The 22,386-nt window shown below is 46.8% G+C and overlaps 1 protein-coding gene across 7 annotated transcripts in view; it reads left to right on the top strand.

The window, feature by feature from the left end:
• The window catches only part of Mknk1 (MAPK interacting serine/threonine kinase 1), a 40,985-nt gene that overhangs the window by 15,614 nt on the left and 2,985 nt on the right, over positions 1-22,386 (top strand). For 3 of the 7 annotated variants that reach the window (XM_057784336.1, XM_057784335.1, XM_057784337.1), the window contains exons 3-13: positions 74-331; positions 576-683; positions 2,806-2,907; positions 4,863-4,960; positions 9,223-9,302; positions 10,698-10,771; positions 12,650-12,754; positions 15,898-15,953; positions 19,234-19,329; positions 20,790-20,984; positions 21,489-21,653. In XM_057784336.1, coding sequence (XP_057640319.1) covers positions 668-683; positions 2,806-2,907; positions 4,863-4,960; positions 9,223-9,302; positions 10,698-10,771; positions 12,650-12,754; positions 15,898-15,953; positions 19,234-19,329; positions 20,790-20,984; positions 21,489-21,653 — 987 coding nt within the window. In that variant the 5' untranslated portion in view covers positions 74-331; positions 576-667. The remainder of the gene's footprint in view (positions 1-73; positions 332-575; positions 684-2,805; positions 2,908-4,862; positions 4,961-9,222; positions 9,303-10,697; positions 10,772-12,649; positions 12,755-15,897; positions 15,954-19,233; positions 19,330-20,789; positions 20,985-21,488; positions 21,654-22,386) is intronic. The other 4 variants (XM_057784340.1, XM_057784339.1, XM_057784341.1 and 1 more) reach the window with 3 other exon arrangements.

Here is a 22,386-nt window from a genome sequence, read left to right as displayed (position 1 = left end):
TGTGCACTGGGCACCTAAGGGGCCTTTGCGCCACATACTGTATGTGCCATATACTCTTTCCGTTTCAATGCAGTTTGTGATTGACGGTACTCAGCTGAAGCTGTACTGTGACTTACAGAAGAGACAGCGGTGCATAGAGGACAGCAGGAACCCAGGGAATGATCAAGGCCAGAGAAAATCAGTGTCCTAGTGGAGCTTCTCTTGGAGACAGAGGCAGACATACCAGCCACTAGTTCTACACAGTGCTACCCCATTTGTCTCATGCCTGACTTCCAGAGTGATTGATTGCACACACCATAACTCATCTGGAGTTACTGGGGAGCTGCATAGGGTAAGGACATTTGAGCCGGCTTTGATGGCCAGGAAGAATTCCTACAACCAGGGGAATGGGGAGGTCAAGGTACAGCGTGGTTGTGGGGCTTCCCTGAGGATGCATTTGTCCAGTGGCTGGGACATACTCCATGCTAAAACTGGAGTGTGCCCGCCTCCTTCCCAGCAATCTCTTGCTACGGAAGCAGGGTAAGTTATACATGCTTCTTTTCATTTCACTGTTTTCCTACATGTTTCCTTCCTAGTTTCAAAAAACAACTCTCCCTCAACAAGTTCTGTTTGCAAGAAAAACCTTAACCATTTGTCCCTCCTGGAGTACCATCTTCCACTGAGATCCATGCAGAATAGACCAGGTATTCTGTCTGTGTATGTGAAGCCATAAATCTAATATTGAATGTGTGGCTCTGCCCAGGGGCATGCTGCTTCCACTGGAGGCTGCACAGTCCTGCTGTGGTAAAGAGCACGTATAAACTGCTGCTAACAGGGTTTTCTATCTAGAGCTGTAAGTGTGCCTGAGAGTCCCCTGTGAGTCACAATGCTGCAGCTCTCCTGCTGTTCTCCACACTGCCTGCCTGTTGGCTGTTTGGTTTGTCCGCAGGCCACTAATCGGAATGTGGCCAGGGGAGGGTGAAGGAGCTGAAACCGCAATCTGTTCACTCCACTCTGGGTTTGCAGCACTGGTGAGAAAATAGTTGGGACGAGCATTGACCCAAGATCGCATACCAGAGGGACATAGTCCAGTCGTGTCCCGTCCTGTCCCATCCTGCCCTGCTCCTCCAGACCTTCAAAGATGAATGACCTTGTGCTTTGTTTCTAAAGGATTTCTCGGAACGTCCTGTAAATGCATCTGGATGGCATTTTTCCTTGTAATTTACCTTATGCGTGTGGCTACTTCAGTAGCAGCGTTTAACCCTTTGAGAGCCATAGGGCGTTGCTGTCCCCAGGTAGAACCTGTGTTTGAAGCTGTCGACAGGAGTAGTACTTTTAGATACTCTGTGGATTCTCTCTCTCTCTCTCTCTCTCTCTCTCTCTCTCTCTGTGTGTGTGTGTGTGTGTGTGTGTGTGTGTGTGTGTGTGTGTGTGTGTTTTCTTCCCTATTCTGGAGTGTAATTGAAAACCTGCTGTTATCTCCCTAAAAGGGAAGGAGGGATGCCTCTAAGTAGAGCCGTCAGACGCTCCACTGTTTAGTTGTGCTTTCTGGATTGTGGCACCGCAAGTGGCGCTCTGCATGCTTCCTGCTAACAGCTGTCAAGCGCCTGCCTCTCTGAGCAGCATGCAATTGGGCAGTGGCACTACGCAATCTTCCATCAGACCCTTGGAGGAGGGAGTGGGCCTTGCCCTCAGTGAGCAAAGAGCCAGATTCCATTTTGAATTCCTCAAGAAAAGCCAACCCTTAGAGCCTATGTTTATTGAAGTCTGGTGTGAAAGTCTCACATCCTCTGCCCATCAGCTCTCAGTGCCTCTATTTTAGAAGGATGTAGAGGTTTAATCACCCTGGTGGGGATTTAGACCCAGAGACTTGAGAGAAATCTTATTATTTCTAACTGCAGGCAAAGAGTATTAAGGCTCCACTCTGGATCAGGGCCACGACATGTTCTATAAGTAATTTATCTTTAGCAGGGGAAGGCCCCTACTAGAGTGGCCTAGAAACAAAACTGCGATTGGCTCTCATTGTTCCTCTTTCTCTCTTTCCCCTCTCCGTCTCCTACTGCTTTCATTCTGTCCTGACCCTTCCTGCCCAATATGTCCCATGTCTGTGTCTGCCAGCATGGGAGCCAGGTGCCTGCCAGGGCGAGATAATGATGTTTTTACAATAAGTGACCTCATCCAGCAGCCTGTCTTAGACTTGTCAGCTGCGGGCCTCTCTGCACTCTTTCAAGGAAGGACCGGGGAAAGAGAGGATGATGTGGCATTCAATCTGTGCTCCTGGGTTGAAGGAATTGGGGGCTAGGCTCAGCCCAGCCCCCACCCCTCTTGTTGTCTTTGAGGATAAAGCGGACTCTGTAGAAGGCCTTTCACAGCCCCCAGTGCATATCCATGGAAATAGCGCTCAGCTTCTGATTTTACCATCAGGTTCTATTCCTCATCCCTTCCTTACCTAGCTCCTAGCCCCAAGGACCCTCCCTTTCTGATGATCACAGGTGGGCTTTGCTTGTAGATTGCTTGTTCTGTTTGGGAACTCTGGTTTAGCTGGTGGCAGATCTTTATCCATGTGTTAATGAGCTTGGCAAATGCAGGCTTATGGTGGCCTCTCCTAATCTAGCTGCCTGTCTGAGTCCCTTCCCACAGTTAATGATCTCCTATAATGGTTTTGCCTTTAGTTTTGCCTCCTGGGTCAAAACAAATCAATATCTCTCACAGATATTTAAAACCGTCAGTATAAAGCTCCTGGGTCTCTTTCTTTTCTCCTTATGGGTAAACTCACTGCTTGATCAGTACAGTGCAATTTCCTTCATGTTCCTTCTTGTCTCCCAGACATGGGCAGCAGTGAGCCCCTTCCCATCGTGGATAGTGACAAGAGGAGGAAGAAGAAGCGCAAGACCCGGGCCACTTACTCTCTGCCAGGAAAGTTTGAAGGTTGGTCTGGGCCTGAGTCTGGGCTGCAAGAGGGGAGGGGCATCTGTGACATCCTCGGGACCAGATTCCAGGACACCTCACCTCAGAGCCAGGTCATCCTTGTGATTAGTAAGACGGGTGAGTGAGAAGCGATCAAGAGGGAGAAAGGATGGGCAAATCTCTCAGGCGAGGTACTGGCCTCCTCTGAGTGGCGTGAGCATCGCCTCAGTAGCGGAAAAGCCAATCTGAGAGCTAAGAGCCTCACATATGCCAGCCCTCTTTGATGCGAGCTGCCTTCTGGTGGTTCCTGCAAGGCTGGGGGTAGAAGAACCAGAAAAGAGGAAGCAAGAACACTGAAGCTACAGCCACAGTGACAGCGCAGTCTTCTCTAAGTGGGGAACTAGCCTCCCAGAGGCTGCAGCAACTTGTGCTGCATGTGCTTTTTTTTGAGAAGTCATTGCATCTAGGGTACACGACATTACGTCATCAGACAGTTTGGATGACCAGGCTTAAGGCACTAGGCTGGGGGCCACCAGGGTTAATTTGGGCATTCAATGAGAAGACGTGAATCACTAAGTGATGAAGGGTCAGTAGCCTCTTTTAGGAATAGCATATCTCCTTTGTGTGGGTTTCACCGTGAGACTTGAAATAACTTCCCCTCATGGGCCCTCTTCCTAAACTTGCACACACATAGGAAATTGATAGTTTTGTAGAATGTTCTGATAGCAAACACTGTACGAATCAGAAATACTTAACTCTTATCACCTAACATCCTGGTGTAAAGGGCGGTACTGAAGGATGCTGTGGGAGAGAAGCACGCCTTTTAAATCACCTACAGGTAGTAGTCAACAGTGTCAACATGGGCCATCCATTCCTATAGACAGCTGCAAGGATAGACTGTAATGGAACCAACAGAGCACTTAGTATAGAGGTTTATTGTTTTTCTTTCTTTTTTTTCCTGAGATAGAATCTCTCTATGTAGCCCTGGTTGTCCTGGAACTCACTGTGTAGACCAGGCTGGCCTTGAACTCATAGAGATTTATCTACCTTTGCCTCCCAAATACTTGGATTAAAGGAATGTACCACCACATCTGGCGCACACGTGTGTGTGTGTGTGTATGCACACACGCGTGTGTTGGGCAGTAGGGGAGAGAAGAGTCCCTGGGGCTTTAGAAGACGTCACAGATCAGCAGGTCTTTTGTTTGTTTGTTGAGCACAGAAAGGTTTCCTGTCACATATGCAAGCACAGACAACAGACATCTCATGACTAAGAGTGATAAAATCTCCTGATGTTGATCAAGTCTTCTGCTCAGGCTGTAGGTTTAAAAACTAGGTCGCCTCAAGAGAGCAGCTGAGGAAGGGAACAAGGGAGGATGAGGTCAGTTCCAGCAAGGGTTGTGGTAGAGCCACAGCTTCCTTTGGAAGGGGCTCAGAGAATTGTGTTGATTGTGGCCTTGGGCAGGTGTTCTGAACACTCCTCCAGCCAGGGTCTGTCACTGCTCTGCCATGACCACTCTGACCTGGAACCTCAAGGCATTCTTTACATCCTGCTCTGTGTCTTCATTTCCTGTGGGTGACTTTCAGAAACCTCTGAGGCTCTTCTGGTGACCTCCGCTTTGTGTGTATAAAATAGTTGTCCCCATGCCTGGCTCAGAGCTGGGCACATAGTAGGTGTTCAGCAAATAAGTAAATGAATGAATGCTGTTCATTCAAATGATACCCTTCTTCGAGGGTCCCTGAATTGAAATCCCTCCTCTGACCTCATCTCTAAAATGAGGAATAGGTGTCTGCTGAGTCTTGTTGAGAGTCGGGAGCTGTCTGGGAGAGCTGGGAGGTTCTTGTCACTGAGGCTGCAGGCACCATGGCCTCTTCTGCCTGGATGAGCAGACCAGAGAAGCCAAGTGACAGTCGCTCTTCCCGCCATGGCTTGCAGTGGGGTGGTTCACCTGGCTATTCTCTCGCCTGTTTCCCTCTAGATGTGTACAAGCTGACCTCTGAGTTGCTGGGAGAGGGAGCCTATGCCAAAGTCCAGGGCGCCGTGAGCCTGCAGACCGGCAAAGAATACGCTGTCAAAGTGAGTGTCCCACACAGTCCCACCTCTACTTTGCAAATTGTCTTTCCTAGCTTGTCCCACATCAAATAAATTGTGTACTATGCAGCATGGTAGCTCAGAAAGAACAGGACAGGACGGAGGGTGACCACACCTGAATTCACCGGACTCAAATCTGGGCTATTCAACTTAATTGCTTTTTGACCTTGAACAAGTTACTCAGCCTCCTGTCCTTCAGTTTCCTCTTCTGTAAATGAGTGTAAATTATAAAACCTGCATAGGATTATGGGGATTAAATAAATTAATATATGTAATGTACTTACATCCTTGTCTGTACATAGTAGACTGTTTCTGATTACTGCAATAAGCGACATCAGCTTTGGAAGTAGACGCTCTACCTGAATCTGCTTTTTTTGGGTTTTTTGGGGGGAGAGGGAGGGTTTGTTTTGTTTTGTTTTGTTTGTTTTTTTGAGATAGGGTTTCTCTGTAGCTTTGGGTCCTGTCCTGGAGTTAGCTCTATAGAACAGGCTGACCTCGAACTCAGAGATCCACCTTTCTCTGCCTCCCAAGTGCTGGGATTAAAGGTATGTGCCTCCACCACCTGGCAACCTGAGTCATTTTTAACAAACTTACTTGACTTCGGGCAACTCACTGAACCTGTGAAGCCCTGGTTTCTATATGTAAATGAGAGTGACAGTTCCTGCCCTCAAAATCTGGTGAAGTGATTATGATAAACCACAAAGTACAAGCAAGGACCAATATCAGGACAGTGAGGACTAAGACCTGAAGTGACTGACCACTCGGCTTTGGGGCAGATGTGGACTTCGCCTCAGTGTTGCCTTTAATTAGCTTCATGACTCTGGCATGTCTCACTTTCAAACCCTTTGGCTACTGAAGGGATAGAGGCTGAGGTTCTCAAAGTAGGGCCCCTGGGACAGCAGCACCAGTGCCCCCTGGAGTATGAGAAATGCTCATGATCTTGCCCAAGTGCATTAGAAATTAGGCCTGGCCCAGCACTGTGTATGTATGTCACCATTCAAGTGTGATCCTCAGGATGGTTGGAAAACCCTGATGGAGGGCAGATGTCAACTGCAGTGGGCAGCCATCAACCAGTGAGCCAGCAGCACAAAGAGACAGGTTTCTCGGTGTAGGAGAGAGCCTGGAGCTATATCTTTGCAAAAGTGTCCCCATGATTCTGAGACACACTGAGGACCACTGAGTTTTCCATGGAAAGGCTTATGGAAGCTGGGGAGGCATATCACTTAGTTTATTTTAGAACAGCCAGTTGAGCCATCCGGTCTAAGCATTGCCTCCTTTGGGGCAATCTTGCTGAACTGGATCCAAAGAAACATCTCTTCCAACCAGCTCTCCTCAATCCCAGCTGTGGATTATGATTATGTAGAACGTCTCTGCTTAGCCTTCTGGCTAGGGTATTGCTCCACATATAACAAAAGAGCTACTTCCTTTCCTCTTTGTAAACGAATTGCTATAAATTAAAAAGAATTTTTAATATGCTTAAAAATGAGTAAAGCATAGACACACATATGTAAATATTAAGTTGAATGGAGCCCAGTGTTATGGTGTGTAGACAGAAGTTTCTGTCCTGCCTGGTCCCGCAGCCTTTCAGAACAAAGAAACACACAGAGGCTTATATGAATCATAAACTGTTGGCCTATTAGCTCAGGCTTTTTATTAACTAGCTCTTACAACTTAAATTAACCCATAATTCTTGTCTATGTTTAGCCATGTGACTTGGTACCTTTTCTCAGTGAGGCATTCTCATTTTGCTTCCTCTGGGTCTGGCTGGTGACTCTTTACTTTTCCTTTTCCCAGAATTTGCCTAGTCTGGTCACCCCACCTATACTTCCTGCCTGGCTACTGGCCAATCATTGTTTTATTAAATCAATATGAGTGACAAATCTTTACAGTGTACAAAAGCATTATCCCACAGCAGTGGTACACACCTTTAATCTCAGTGCTTGGGAGGCCAAGGCAAGCAAAACATCCTGAGTTCCATCCTGATTTACATAGTAAATGCCAGGTCATCCAGAGCTATATAGAGAGATTCTGTCTAAAAAAACAGATGAATGGATGAGTTGGTGGGTGGACGAATAGATTGATGGGTGGGTGGATGGATGGATGGATGGATGGATGGACAGACGAATAGATTGATGGGTGGGTGGATGGATGGATGGATGAGTGGGTGGGTGGGTGGACGAATAGATTGATGCGTGGGTGGGTGGGTAGGTGGATGAATAAATAGATAGATGGGTGGGTGGATAGATGGATGAATGGGCAGATGGATGAATGGACAGATGGATGGATGGACAGATGGATGGACAAATGGGCAGATTAATGGACAGATGGATGGACAACAGGTCTGTTTCTTCCAGAGTGAGTCATAGGAGGAAAACATGGCCCTCTGATCCGTGTTTCTCAGGAAAATTTAGGTAATTTAAAACAAGCCAGATCTCACAGCATGACTCCCAAGACATGGCTTACTACTGCTTTTCCTTTAAGCATCCACACAGTGACTGCAGAACTGGGATGAAATGTCCAAACAATCTGATCCACACTGCCTCTAATTCAAAGTAGTTATCCATGATCTGCTCCCTGGATAGTGGTGAGTCCATTCGTTGGTTACCTCCTCAGAGAGAAGTCAGCTGTTGCTGGAAAGCCTGCCTGCTGGAGAGTTGTCTCTAATTTTGACCATCCCTTGTAGTGGCATTTCATTTGTATTTTAATAAATAAAACTTGCCTGAAGATCAGAGAGTAAAATAGCCCCACTGGTCAGCCTTACAGACCAGGCAGTGGTAACACACACCTTTAATCCCAGTAGCCACACTAGTTTGGCATAAGAACCGGACGGTGCGTGCCTTTAATTCCAGTGGTGCACGCCTTTAATACCAGCCCTAAAGAGGATTATAAAATAGGAGGAGACAGCTCTCAGACACTGTCTCATTCTGAGATTTCTGGAGACAGGATCGCCATTTTGAACTAAGCTTGGGGTAAGAGCCAATGGCTGACTGTTTTGCTTTTCAGATCTTCAGGTTGAACTCCAATTTCTCTCTTAGTTTTTAGTAATAGTGCTTCAATTCCTGATTGATGAATGTAGTTGAATAGCTCAGAGTAACATGGTTTCTGTTCCCCAGCACTGCACTTTGCTGATAGTTCAAAAGATGGGTCCAGAATGATTTCCTAACAGGTGTAACTAACCCAAGTTACGGTTGGATACACATTACTGTGCTACATCAAAGTAGACTCTTTTGAAGTGTTGAGCCAGGCAGCTAGAAGAAAGGGTCAGGATGTTCCCTTCTGAGCTGTGAAGTGGGGCTAGCTCTGCCTGCAGGCTCTGTTTCCAATGCTTCAGGGCTCCAGATAGTTCCAGAGAGCTTTTCAGAGTCAGCTAGACCCCATGCAAACCTCTACTGAGTGGGTTCATGTGTTCCTCAAGTCAACACTTGCTAAGACGCTCCAAGTGGAGATGCAGCCAGGCAGTAGGAGCTGCCCACACTATGGGAGGAGAAGCAAAGCCCTTGGTGCTCAAGATTCTGTCTAGGCTGGGCGCAAGTGGGCTAGAGAGAGGACTGGGAGTGGACAGAAGATAGACACCTTCCTTATCTTTTTAGCATGGTTGTCAGGGTTGACCAACAGAGAATGTCTAAATTACTTACACAGAGCCTGCCAGAGAAGAAAGTTAGCAGAAGAGGAAGTGTTTTCTTCTGTCTATAGGAGTTGCAGAGTGGCATCTGAGTAGTCTTTGCTTTCTCTCCACCCTGTCCTCCTTCATCCTTACCCTCTCTCCATCTCAACACAGTCATACCTGCTCTTTGAGATTAAGAGTCAGTAGAAAGTGCTGCCTCACTGATCGCTCCAGCCCTCATGTGCAGCCAGGAGCTAGCAGATTCATATTTTACTGATTTTTATTTGTCTGTGTGAGGGCATCAGATGCCCTGGAACTGGAGTTACAGACAGTTGTGAGCTGTCATGTGGGAGCTGAGAACTGAACCTAGGTTCTCTAGGAGAGTAGCCAGTGCTCTTGACCACTGAACTATCTCTCCAGCCCCAGAGCAGCAGCTGTGTAAGCTGCCACAATGGTGTACATGGCCAGAGAGAACTACATGGAAGCCTCCGGCTGCTGTCCTGCTTCCCATGTCACTGAAGGCTGTTCCAGCTCCTGCTGAAGAGTAGATTTGGACTGTGTCTGACCTTGCCTCCTCCCAGGGGCTCTGGCTGGGGATCTTGAGGTCAGGTAGTGTACTTGACACATTTCATTCTTCCCACAGGTCATTGAAAAGCAAGCAGGGCACAGTCGGAGTCGAGTATTCCGTGAAGTGGAGACGTTGTATCAGTGTCAAGGAAACAAGTGAGTGTGTTATGTAGGTGGCAGATTCTCTGGAGAATGCTTGGCCACAGGAGGGATCCCTTCTCACCACCCCCAGCTCTTCCCACATCGCCGTCACTGCGTCTCCACAAGCTCATGGAACTTCTATCTATCCAGGGCAGAGAAGGGATAGTAGTTCATGGGTAGGAAGATGAGCACCCCCAGTCGGTGTCTATTTGAGGAAGAAATGGGGTTTCATTTTCTTCCAGTGCCTTGGAAGATGGTCCAGCAGAGTAGTGCCTGGTAGCAATCTTTAGGGCTGCTTTAACCCCGACACAGTGTTGAAGACTGTTCCCTGCTGTTTCCTGTTCTCAGTGGCTGCCTTACAGTGCTGAAGTCGGACCAGCACTCTGCTTGATAACCGGGCCACAGTAACCTTTAGCCCGTGTTACACAGCTACAAATGAGTGGTCCTCCCTCTGTGGCTTTAAATCAGGGTCACCTCCAAGATTTGCCCCCCCCCCTCTTCCTTGGCAGGGTCAGCAGGGAGCCAGTGGCCTGGTATTGATGGCTTTGTTATTAAGCTCGGACGATGGAGGCTGCTGTTGATTTAACTCCAGGCACTGCCTCTACAATCTTCTTTCAAATTAGGCCATTTGGCCATCTTATTTGGACGCCTTCACACTAGTAAAAGCCTGGTATCTCCCCAAGTGGTCAGCATTTTTTTACGAGGGACAGATTTTTATTTTCAGCCCTGCAGCTTCTTAGTTCAGCATTAGAGACTCGACTAGGTTTATTTCGTTCTTCTAAAGAAAAAAGCCCCCAACACCTCCAATATCCAGGCTGGTGACTTCCCCGCTGAGCTACAAGACGACCTTGTTGGCAGAGCAGTGCAGTACTCGGGTAGACAGAGAGTGCTCACCGGGGAAGGCCACAAGTGCTACGGTGGCCAGGAGCGCGGCGGTTTCATTAAGCAGCGCTTAGCAGTTAGGGTCTAGCGGTGCCCACGTTAGGCCCCAAGTCTATTTGACAGATGTTTCCATTTTCTCCAGGCAATGTAAATACTGCCCCATGATTTATGGGCAAGAGGGAGGGCAAGTAATTATTTGCTGCTTGCCTCCAGGACACACACCTACTATTCAGTGTTATTAGCCGCAATTGCTTCCAGTCGGCTGCAGATTTTATTCAGTTTAATGTGACCAGGACTTTTTATAACTCTACCTAGTGGGTTTTAGGGTTGGGGTTTGACAGCACAGACTTGGCGAAAGCACCAGAGACTAAACATTATGGAAAGATAAGGTGACCTGAATCTGCTTCTCAAACATGAGTCCTTAATAAGCATTCTGATTCGAGTTGATTTCTGCCCACTACAGCCACTGTACTGGATATTTATTAGTGGACATTAGCATATAATGCTCCCCCCTTTTCTCTATTTAAGGAACATTTTGGAGCTGATTGAATTCTTTGAAGATGACACACGGTTTTACTTGGTCTTTGAGAAATTGCAAGGAGGTATATCTCGTTGAGTATGTGTTTGGACTTTGGATTAAGACCCAGGGTGGTGATCATCCATCATGAATCCCAGAGACTTCTGAAATGAGTCAAGCTAATAAAAAGGATGAAGGACTTAAAAGCTGCCCTTGGTTTGGGAGAAGGGAGGCCGCAGGGAAGGGTGATAATTAGCATTTTGCAGAGCTTAGAATGTCACCTGTGCGGGCAGTCTATAAAAGCCTTTTCATTATAATAGGAGTCATATAGAGATACTGTTAGTGATCAATTTATCAATCCGCTGTTTTGACACATTCACTATTTAACTAAATTAATTATGAAGTGGAAGCTTTGGCTTCTATTGTAAAGTCTAGAAAGGCTAAACAGAGGAGAAGAGGCCCCATTGTGTGGAGCACAGACTCAGGATACAAGGAGGACAAGAACACGCCACCCTTGAGGCAGAAGGAAGATACCTTTCTGCCACCACACTGCTGTCACTGGAATGTACATTTAAGTGGCTCTTCTGACACAGTGAAAGCAACAATGACACATTCCCTCCCCTTTGCTCACCCAGCCCTAGGACACATTCACAAGGTGAAGTTACAGGAATGTGCAGAGCTCAGTCGAACGCCTCATGGAGGGGCTTTTAGAAACTATCAAAGCTAAACCTAAGTCACACTTCTCAGCCACCATGACCTTGGAAACATCAGCCTTTTCCAAAGGGCATTCTCATCTGTACAGGCTGTTGGTAGCACCTACCTCACAGTGCTGCTGAAGACTGAATGAGGCAGTGCTTGAGAAACACTGAGCCCTGTGCTGAGAGGCACAGAGGGGCCATGAGTGCTGACTGTTGGTGTTAGTAAGACAACTGACTGTGCTTAGGGACACCTGAGAAGTATGCAGAACGGTATTCTCTGCCTTGCTGTTTAAATCAATTTAGAAACCAGAGACTTATTCAGCAGGGCAAAAGCCATAATGAATAAGCATGGACCATTTTTAGGACCATCTTCAGCCCAGAAATACTGGCGTCCAGTAGTGAGTATGGATTACATGTTAAGAATACTGGGCACAGCTAAGTCTTCTTTAGCCATATCACTTAAGGTGTGGCTCTGCTGAAGCCAGACTGTAGGGTTGAAAGGGTTGTGAATGGGCTCAAGACTGCTTACCTCCCCGCAGGGGTTGGACCACCAATGAAAGGAAGTGTACACAAACTCTGAGGCTGAATTTACTGGGCAAAAGTCATAGCTCCATCACTTGCTAGTGTGTGAGCTTAGGCAAATTGCTTGACCATTTTTGATATGAAATTGCCTATTCATAAAATGGGAATAGCTGTTCTGTCCATTTTGTGCATTTGTGTTGAGATAATGTGTTTAAGGAGGACTGAACAGTTCTTGGCACATAGTAAATACTTAATAAATGTTATTCATTGCCAACAAAATTAACAATGACGTGTAAAGGAGAATTTTAGGAGGAAAAGCAGTCCTGTCTTCTCATATCCCCTCCCCCCAGGGTTTTACTTACACAATGAGCATGGGAATTTCCCCTGGAAGGCCTGTGTTCTCATCTGGATCTGAGTACAGAGGAAGAGGAGGAAATGTCTCTAAGCCCCCGCACCCCTATGTGTGTTCACTTTTAGCTCCTTTTGATTTCAGAAGCCAGATCAACCCCAGTAGCTTTAGTATATTTTTCCTTGTATATAATTCTTTTTCTACATCTGAACTCCTCATAGGGGTGATCTGGTTCAGCAGAATTATGCAGGTCCTGCCGTGCCAGCACCACAGCTGGTGCTAGACATTCAGCAATGAATAAGCCCCATGTCCCCACCCCAACCTTGTGCTGTAAGAAGTGATGCTTACCAGAGCCTACAAAACCCTTTTTTCTTGTCCCTCTGCTCCCCGCCAGGCTCCATCCTGGCGCACATCCAGAAGCGGAAGCACTTCAATGAGCTAGAAGCCAGCAGAGTGGTGCGGGACGTTGCCACTGCCCTTGACTTCCTGCATACTAAAGGTGATGGAAACCTTTGCCTTGGGTGGGCAGGTTGGGCTGGCAGCCTCTAGGTACCAAGGTAGAGGTCACAGTCCTGGAAGGGGACCTGTCTAGAGGTAGCGCAGCTGGTTCCTCAAGATTCAAACTTGTCCACTTAGTAAGGGGAAGTGACATGTCTCTAGGGTTTGCTATGGAAGATGGGAGATGGTAATGTGGCAAGACAGAGGTACAGGAAAAGAAGGGAGAAGAAGACAGATTTCACACCCCCATAGCATGTGTGGAATGGTGCGCCGTTGTTCTATGTAAGTGATGTTTCTTTTTTTTAAAATTAATTTTTTTAATTATGCATGTGTGTCTGTGTGGTGGTATATACAACTGAGGATTTACTAGGAGGCCAAAGGCATCAGATCCCCCTGGAGCTGGGCTTACAGGTGGTTATGAGATGCCTGCTGTGGGTGCTGGGATCCACATTTGGGTCCTCTGGAAGAATGATTAACACACTTAACCATGGAGCCATCTCTCCAGCCCCTCCTTTTCTTTGCAAATAATGTAAAACTCATAAACGAATGGCCCATTGCCATGTGAACATTCTAGCATCGTTCCTTTTCTTCTTTTAAAGCATATCACCTGTATCTCTCTTTCAAGTTAACCTGGTAGGGTATAGGTAGTCTTGTGCATATGATAATTTAAGACCTTCTGTAGTGAATTAAATATTTCCACATGTCCATAAGTCCATTAGACTATTAAATACATTTTTAATGCCATAGAAAACTGAGTTACCCTCTGGTAACCCTCTTGTGGTCCTCCAGCGGTTGCACCCACCTGTGGTGTTATGGTAAGGACTAGGAGAGATGACAGTGTTCTCCATGGTGGTTGACACGTTACACTTGTTATGTATTAGATGAATTCATTTATGTATTTGTGTGTATCTTCTTTGTGTCTTGTGGGCATATGTGTGCACACAGGTTAGGAACTATACCCGTGTATAGCAATGGGATCATTGTGCGCAGTTCTTGTCATGTATGTGCATATATACACAGTACATACAGAAGACTGCACACAGCTATATACACAAATTCATATATAATAAAGGCTTATAGCAGTGTCTTGTGTGTGGCCTCTGGCACAGAGTAGTCCTTTGTTAGATGTTACTTCTCTTCCTCTACCCTCTCTCACTGGACATAAAGAGTTTTTATTTCTAAAATTACTTTCCTTGAAGTAAAGCTTTGTGCCTGGTTTGGGCAGGGGAATGGAGGTGGAGCAAACTGAGTTAGCACTACTCCCTGCACAGCTGTGCTGTGAGGACTCAGGCCCAGCTGTGGCATGTCATCCATGCCTTCCACTCTGTGTCTGACAGAGAGCACATCCAGGTGTGGCAGGGGAGCAGACGTTCAGGTTCATTGGCTCCTCCTGGTTCCTCGGTGGCTGAAAGTGATCTGCAAACTGCTGGTGTCCATGCTGGGGCCTGGCTTTGCACCTGAGCTGAAAATTCCTAGAAGGGGATGTCTGTACTTGGTGCAGCATGATGAATGGAAGGGGCTCTGTTTCTGAAAGCTGGGATGCATGCAGGTAATACCTGCCTGACAAAGATTTACAACTGCTCCCCAAGCTGCCCCTGCAGATTGCAAAACTGGGTCACACTTTTCACAGGAGCATACCTTGGGGGAGGGGCAAAGGCAGTTTTATTTTTTATTTATTTATTTACAAAAATACACTAAAGGGAACAGAGGCCAGTGGTGTCTTAGGAGTTCCGAAGTGCCTGTTACCATCTAGTTGCCACGCTGCCCGTGGACTAGAGGTTGGAGGGGATGAAAAACGATTTCCAGCTGAACTTGGCTGTTTTCTAAATAACTTCATGCCGGAAAGATGAATTGGGCAAGAATGGGTCAGCCACGAAACAAGTTCCCTACTTTTAAATACTGGGCATACTGCAGCTTAACCTCTGGGAAATGAACCAGAGCAGCTGGATGGCTGGTGCGTTCACTCAGGCAGGTCCATTATTACAGCCCGGCTCCCTGAGTTCTCGGGCTGGGGCACAGATGGACCACGGGCACCTATTTGGAGAGGAAGGCTCCGCGTGCGGCTTGTGATCTTCTGTGGGAGCACTTGCCATAATGGAAAATATACTTCACTTTTAGTGCAGTGAGCAGTAGCCTGACTCAATTTGTGCAGGCCGGCCTGAGTTGCTCTGGGTTCTCATTCAATTAGGTGACTGATGAAGTTACTTAGCTTGCTGGAGCTCAGCTGTTTCTTCTCTATGAAGTGACTTCTGAAGCCTGGGCCTGGCCTGTTATAGGGAATTGGAAGATTGCCGGAGAAGCTGATCATCCAGGGAGTTTGAGTATGGCGATTCACTTTCCCCTCGCTCTCTTTAGCTGCTTCCCAGGCCTCAGAAGCTGTCTGACTCTTGTTCAGTCTTCCCGGTCTTGTGTCTCAGTGTTGTGTGTGCTGTGGAGGGAAGGAGGGGAGAATTCTGTTTTCTCTGCCAGAAACATGGCTTCATGTTGACTCTGTTCCTTTCTGTGGCTAGAAGATGGTTTTCCCCCAGGTGCCGTCTTATCCATTTCAGCAAAAATTTAACCCCATCATGGGTCAGCCACTGTCTGCAGGCCTCTGCAGGAGGTCTGGCCCAAGCATTGGGGTGTCTGTCTCTGGAACTATGAGAATCACAGGCTAACTCTTGGTCCTCTGAGCATCCCAGGAGTCACATTGGAGGAATCTTTTTCTAAAATCAGTTGCACAAGAAGAAATGAGGTAGAACCGTCCAGGCCCCCAAGATACTCTCAAACAAGGCACTAGTTATTTCTGCATCACTGTCCCAAGCCTTGCCATCTGCAGGGCTGTCTGCTGTGCTCCGTGTCAGGTGGCACAGTAAGACCTTGTGGTCGTCTCCGCAGTGGGAAAGTAGGCTGGCTGGGATTCATTTAGCGCTTCTTATCCCTGCCAGACTTCTAAAGCTGCCACTTCAAAGAACTCGCAGAATCAACTGCACTTTCTGTCTGTGTCTCTGGGTACTGCCTCCTCCTGCAGCTCGTTGATTTTTTAATGTACCATAATTGGGAATTAATCTGCGAACAACAGCATTTGGAAAAAATTAATTGTGTGTGGAATGTTTGATAATTATGTGCATGTGTTAACCCCTTCTTTGCTGTTTGTCATTCCAGGCATTGCTCACCGTGATCTGAAGCCAGAAAATATACTGTGTGAATCTCCAGAAAAGGTACTGAGGACCTGGTTTGGGATGTTACAGTCCATGTTGCTCAGAAATGCCTCTCGGCCTCAATGCAGGGTTGAGAATGTTGTACCTAATATGTAATGTTCCCACATTCCAGCAAGATGTAGCAGCTTATACCCGCAATCCCAGCACTCAGAAAGCTGAAACAGGAGAGTTACCATGAGTTCAAAGCCAGCCTCAGCTACTAAATGGGACCTTATCTGAAATGACCGCCCCCCCCCAAAAAAAATTTCAAGTAGTCTTTTTGATCTTACCATCTGTATAATTGGCTTCAGCCTGTGAGCTCATGAAGTATATGAGCCTTGCACAACATTAATATTTCCTCTCTCGGTGCTTCAGAGTAGTTGTGTGAGTCAGGGACAACTGAAAAGCATCCTTTTATATGGCTGTGTCTCTACTCATAAATGCTAATTATGGTGTGGTATAATGCCAGTTGGTGTCCACTATTAGAACTAATAATTAGGAACTCTTCTTGATAAGAGTTTGTTTCTATTTCTGTCTCCAGAAGTGGTCATTAATAGTAAAACGTCAATGCTTATGTTGAACAGTGCACCCTATATAAACATTACCTTAGCCCATCTACTAGTAAATGAAAGTGTTTGCATTTCCATAAAAGTATATGAATTTAACAAAATTCTGTGTTAGAAGAGGTTGGTAGACCAGTAGTCCACATTCACAGCTTCATGTGTGTGCATGCATGTACTTCTGCAGGAATGGGTTGTCTGAGTGCTAAAGCTTAGCTCATGGCTAAGAGGTGGCTGGAAGGGAATGTGTCAGTCCATAACACACTTCTTTGTGGGGATGCTAATGTATTAGTGCAAGTAAAATTTTGTGACTTCTGCTGGTTGTGGTAATGCATGCCTTTAATCCCAGCACTCCGGACAGAGGCAAGCAGATCTCCATGAGTTCAAAGCCAGCCTGATCTACATAGTGAGTTCCAGGACAGCCACAGCTACATAAAATCTGTCTTTTAAAAAAATTTGTTTTGACTGTGACTTTCTGTCAGTGGTTCTGGCATACACTGTTGGGGGAAACCACTCTTTCGTTTCACAGCCACCCTGACTCAAAATAATCACATAGAAACTATATTATTTGGGGCTGGAGAGATGGCTCAGAGGTTAAGAGCATTGCCTGCTCTTCCAAAGGTCCTGAGTTCAATTCCCAGCAACCATATGGTGGCTCACAACCATCTGTAATGGGGTCTGGTGCCCTCTTCTGGTCTACAGGCATACACACAGATAAAATATTGTATACATAATAAATAAATATTTTTAAAAAAGAAACTATATTATTTGTAATACTGTTTGGCCAATAGCTTAAGCATATTTTTAGCTAATTCTTATATCCTAAACTATCCCACCTCCATTAATCTGTGTATCACCACATGGCTGTGGCTTACCGGGTAAAGTTCCATCTGGCATCTGGTGTCTGTCTCCAGCAGGGCTACATGGCTTCTCTCTGGCATGGCCTATCCTCCCTATATATCTCTTTCAGCCTGGCTTTTCCCTGTTAAACCATTGGCTGAAAACAGCTTCTTTACTAACCAATGGCAATAAAGCATATTCACAGCATACATCACCTCCCACATCAATACCTTCATAATGTATCATTATTATGATCATTAATAATAGTTAACATTTCAAATATTCATATTGTGCAAGGCATCTATGCTTATTTAGTGTTTATAAAACACCTTAAGATGGTCATCCATGGCAAATGGAAAAGCCTGGACAAACACTAAGGTAACCTGACCCTAGAGCTGCGTGGGTGCTCAGAACTTCCCATTACTGCCTCTGACTACAAGGTGTTTTAGCCCCTTTGTTTCATTTGTTCTCTGTGGCACATGTTTATTGCCCCTTTTATGGTTAAAAAACTAAATTTTAAGAGAGGCTAAATGTCAGAAGGCATTATCAAGAAATGGAAAAGATAACAAATAATGGAGAAAATATTTGAAAGTAATTTACTTGATAAAGGTTTAACTCCAAAATATATAAAGGCCTCCTAAAACTCGACAACGGAGTAGCAACTCAATTCTGAAATGTCAAAGGGCTTGAGGAAGTGGACTTTACTCTGAGAAGATTTGCAGGTAACTAGCAAGCACATAGAAAAGTGTTCTGCATCCTTAGTTGTTAGTGAAGTACAGATCAAAGCAACAGATGCTACTCTATACCTACTAGGACGGCCATATTTTTATAATAGACAGTGATTGGTGGTGAGGATGTGGGGAAGTTGAAATCTTCATGCATTGCTGGTGCTTTGAAATGTGGCGAATATCCAAAGGTTAAGCCTAGAAACGCCGTGTCGGAATGAAGTTCTGATACCTGTTATAACATACGTCAATCTTGTAAATGCTTATGCCAGGACCGGAGGTACGGCAGTGGGAGGGTACTAACCTAGCATGCACGAAGCCTGGGCTTCTATTCCCGGCACTGCCCAAACAACAACAGTGAAAACATTGTGCAAAGTGAAAGGAGTCCAGACACAAATATGTATGTTCTGGTTATGTGGAATATCTAAAACGGGCCAATTCTTCAAGACAGAAGTAGGTTAGAGTTGCCTGAGCAGGGGGTCAAAATGGCCAGGAATTGCTAAAGTTTAGTTCCCACTTGGAAGGATGGAAGAATTTTGGAAATCGATGGTAGTAATGGTGTTTATAATTGATGCCACTAGGCTGTAATTTAAGAATTGCTAAAACAGGGAAGTGTGATGCACACCTTTAATCCCAGCACTCAGGAAAAAGAGGCAGGTGGATCTCTGTGAGTTTGAGGTCAGCCTGGTCTATGTAGTGAGTTCCAGGTCAGCCAGGCTATGTAGAGAGACCCTGTCATGAGGAAAGGGGAGGTAGGAAAGGAGGAAGGGAGGAGGCTAGATGAAAAAGTAGAGAGGAGTAAGAGAATCACAATGAGGTCACAGCCATCTTAACCCCATTTAGTTCAGCTCCCTCTCCCTTAGGAACTAAGAGTGTAAGGAAAAGGAGAGCTTGGAGTCAGTCCTCCTATGCCTTGCTAACCCGAGGACAGTAGATACAGCCTGGCAGAAAGAGCAGGTGCCATTGACAGCCAAGCCTCTGGTGGTCGTGCTGCGTCCCCACTGCCTCCAGCTTCTTATGACAGCCCCCGGATTCTGTCCCCACTGCCTCCAGCTTCTTATGACAGCCCCCGGATTCTGTCCCCACTGCCTCCAGCTTCTTATGACAGCCCCCGGATTCTGTCCCCACTGCCTCCAGGTTCTTATGACAGCCCCCGGATTCTGTCTTCCTCTGCAGGTGTCTCCAGTGAAAATTTGTGACTTTGATTTGGGCAGTGGGGTGAAACTGAACAACTCCTGCACACCCATAACCACACCAGAGCTGACCACTCCAGTACGTATGCCTAGTCCCCTGTGCCCCTGCTACTGTATGTGTGGGTGTGGAGGAGCAGCCGACTCTGTGCCACTCTGAGTAGGATGGGGAAGGAACTCGAGGTGGTCTGCTCAGGCTGAAGTGGCGCTTGGGCTCTCAGACCCTCCCACCCAGTTGCTAATGAGACTGCCATTGGAACTTTCACTTGGGGTGGGTCCCCTCTGCCAAAGGAGAACCCATTGTCTCCGCAAATAGACTGCATCCTATCTCTTGCCCCAAGTGAAAACAGACACTGCACAGCCTGCCCTACTGCATAGAGGCTGTGGAGAGCCTGTAAGCCCCTTTTCCCTGCTGAACTCAGTGCACCCCCCTTGCAGTAGAGGGTAGAAACAATCATCCCATCCGGGAAAGTACACAACTCACTCTGTGGGCAAACTGAGGTCCCAGGCCATCTGCACAGAGGATCTCTTGTCCTGTTGTTTCTCCCCCTTTGCGTTTCAAATGGTAGCATTGGGAGCTGCTTCTCCGGAAGACATCTCTCCCACGTCCTTAATATGCTGTAATTAGGATGATTCTTTTGAGATTTTCATGCTTCATCAGTGAATTTTCCTAATAGCCTTCTTTAAAAAAAAAAAAGACTTGCCTTTAAATATGCTTTTATTGTGTCTCATTCTAAGCAGTGTTATTAGTTATTAGGAATGTTTCCATGTTGGCATCCAACATATGGCACTCCCTTGTTCTGGAATTCATTAACTCTAATTGCCAGTAACCAAAATGTTATCTGTTCCTGAGAGCACTTACCATCTTCTAATCAAATTAGTTAGGAGTGGTGGGGTAGAGGGGTAGGGAGGAGTAGGTGAGCCTGAAATAATGAGGGGGAAGCAAAATGCATGTGTTTAGTTCGTCTCGACAGTCTTCCGCTCAAGGCCTGGGACGATCCTAGCCTGAGACTGCCACGGCCATGCCTCTGTCCGTCCTTACCTTCCTAAAGGGCAGGGAGAACAGACATTTCATTAGAGATCTTCAAGATTCGATGGCCTCTGAATTTTGAACCCTGAAGTTTCCTTCCTCTAAGCAGTGAAAAGATGGACAAGAGTCACTTGAAAAAAACTCCCTGCAGGACAGAGGCAAATATCCACAGATCCCCCTCCAGTGCCATTCATATATTTAAGTGTATACAGGGTCTGCTTTATAGAGAGAGGAGGTAGGAAGGCCCTCCTGGAGCTCCTTACCTGGGGCCACTGGAGAAAGACCCAAGAGCACAAGACAGTAACTTGGAGTTGGCCATGTGAGCTGTAGGATGAAGTTTCTATTTGTGTCCTTGGGGTACTGGTGAGTCCTGCAGCTTTCCCAAGGACTTCTGTCTCTGGCTCCATCCTCTGTGCTCTTGTTTAAATTATGTTCTGTATTTTGCCGTCTGCTCACCCATGAACTTACCCTCTCTCTTTGCCATCTCCTCTTCCCATGCCTTTACCCTACAGTGTGGCTCTGCAGAATATATGGCACCTGAGGTGGTGGAGGTCTTTAGGGATGAGGCCACTTTCTATGACAAGCGCTGTGACCTGTGGAGCCTGGGTGTGGTCCTCTACATCATGCTGAGTGGCTACCCCCCCTTTGTAGGTCATTGTGGGGCTGACTGTGGCTGGGATCGGGGAGAGGTATGCAGGGTGTGCCAGGTAAGTGCTGCCTGGGCCTCACTGGGCATGGGGAGGGGGGTGTCAGCGTGATGGTGGGGTGCCAGACAGGCTTAGGGTAAGATTGTCCCATCTCGGAGGGGCTTTGGTGCCCTCTTCTGGTAGGGAAGCCAGAGGTAAAATAGAGTGCTAACATTCTGGGGGAGGGTTGTTGAGAATGGCAGACCTGAACAAACTCTAGCATGTCTGGCTCAGGGGACGACACAAGAACTGTAGGTAGGACAAGCACAGACCAAGACACGCGGGTATGAAACTACTGCATGTCCATAGTAGTGGCTTCACGTGTAGCATAGCTATTTTGGCTTTCCAAGGTAGTGGGTGTTACTTGGGGTCCTAGGGGAAATTTAGGAAGGAGGCTCTGGCTGTGGCATTCTAAAACCATAAGCAATACTTTTAGCAGAGCTGGAGCCAGGTGACCAGATCAGCGGCAGTATGTCCTGCCCATCCCTAGCCAATGTGACCTCAGAAGGAATTCTCTGTGCCTAGAACAAGCTGTTTGAGAGCATCCAGGAAGGCAAATATGAGTTTCCTGACAAGGACTGGGCTCATATCTCCAGTGAGGCCAAAGACCTCATCTCTAAACTCCTGGTTCGAGATGCGAAGCAAAGACTCAGCGCTGCCCAAGTTCTGCAGCACCCGTGGGTACAAGGGGTGAGTGACCACAGGATGGGTAGCATGAGATCTCTGCTGGCCTATCAGAGATGTCACAAGGAAGCTGTCACCCCAGACAGTGTGGCTGCCCCAGGCTGGGGATAGGTGAGACAGAAGCTTCGGCCACTGTATGGTAGAAGGAGCTGAATCCTGGCTTAGCCCCTTAGTGTGCCAAATATTTGTCTCTAACTTTGGCCACTGACCAAACCCTAAAGTCCTCTGAGGATTTGACACATGGATCCCTCTCTCAGCAGAGGGACCGATCCCAGAGGAAGTCTGGAGTTGCCGTTCAGGGTCTATGATATAAAATTGTGTTAGCTAAGAGCACCCAGAGGGAAGCTTGTGTGGCTGCACCAGGGATCATGTGATTCTCCTTGCAGTGGGGGTCAGGGTACAGGGGCCTAAAAGACAAGTGGTGGTGGTTTCCATGAGTTCAGGAACCAAGTCCTCAATAAAAAACTAAATCCTTCATGATTAGTCACAATACCTGATCTTTTCCTCTCCAAGAAATCTGTGTCCTTGATCCACGAGACCCTAACCAGCCTCTATCACCCTGCCACTGGAAGGAGGCAAGCATTGCTATCCCAGAGTGACGTCAGGGTGACTCGGTAGCTAATGTCTATCCACGGCACGTCAGAGCCAAGCAGTACAGAGACAGGAAGGCGCAGGCCTGTCTCAGCCTCCAGTGGAGAGAGGAAGACATAGAACAGTATGGTGGATGCTGTAGAAAATG

This window comes from Chionomys nivalis, chromosome 11 (genome assembly GCF_950005125.1).
Source record: "Chionomys nivalis chromosome 11, mChiNiv1.1, whole genome shotgun sequence".
NCBI classification, from domain to species: Eukaryota; Metazoa; Chordata; class Mammalia; order Rodentia; family Cricetidae; genus Chionomys; species Chionomys nivalis.
Note: the sequence above shows the minus strand (reverse complement) of the source record. Positions and strands in the feature narration are given on the sequence as shown.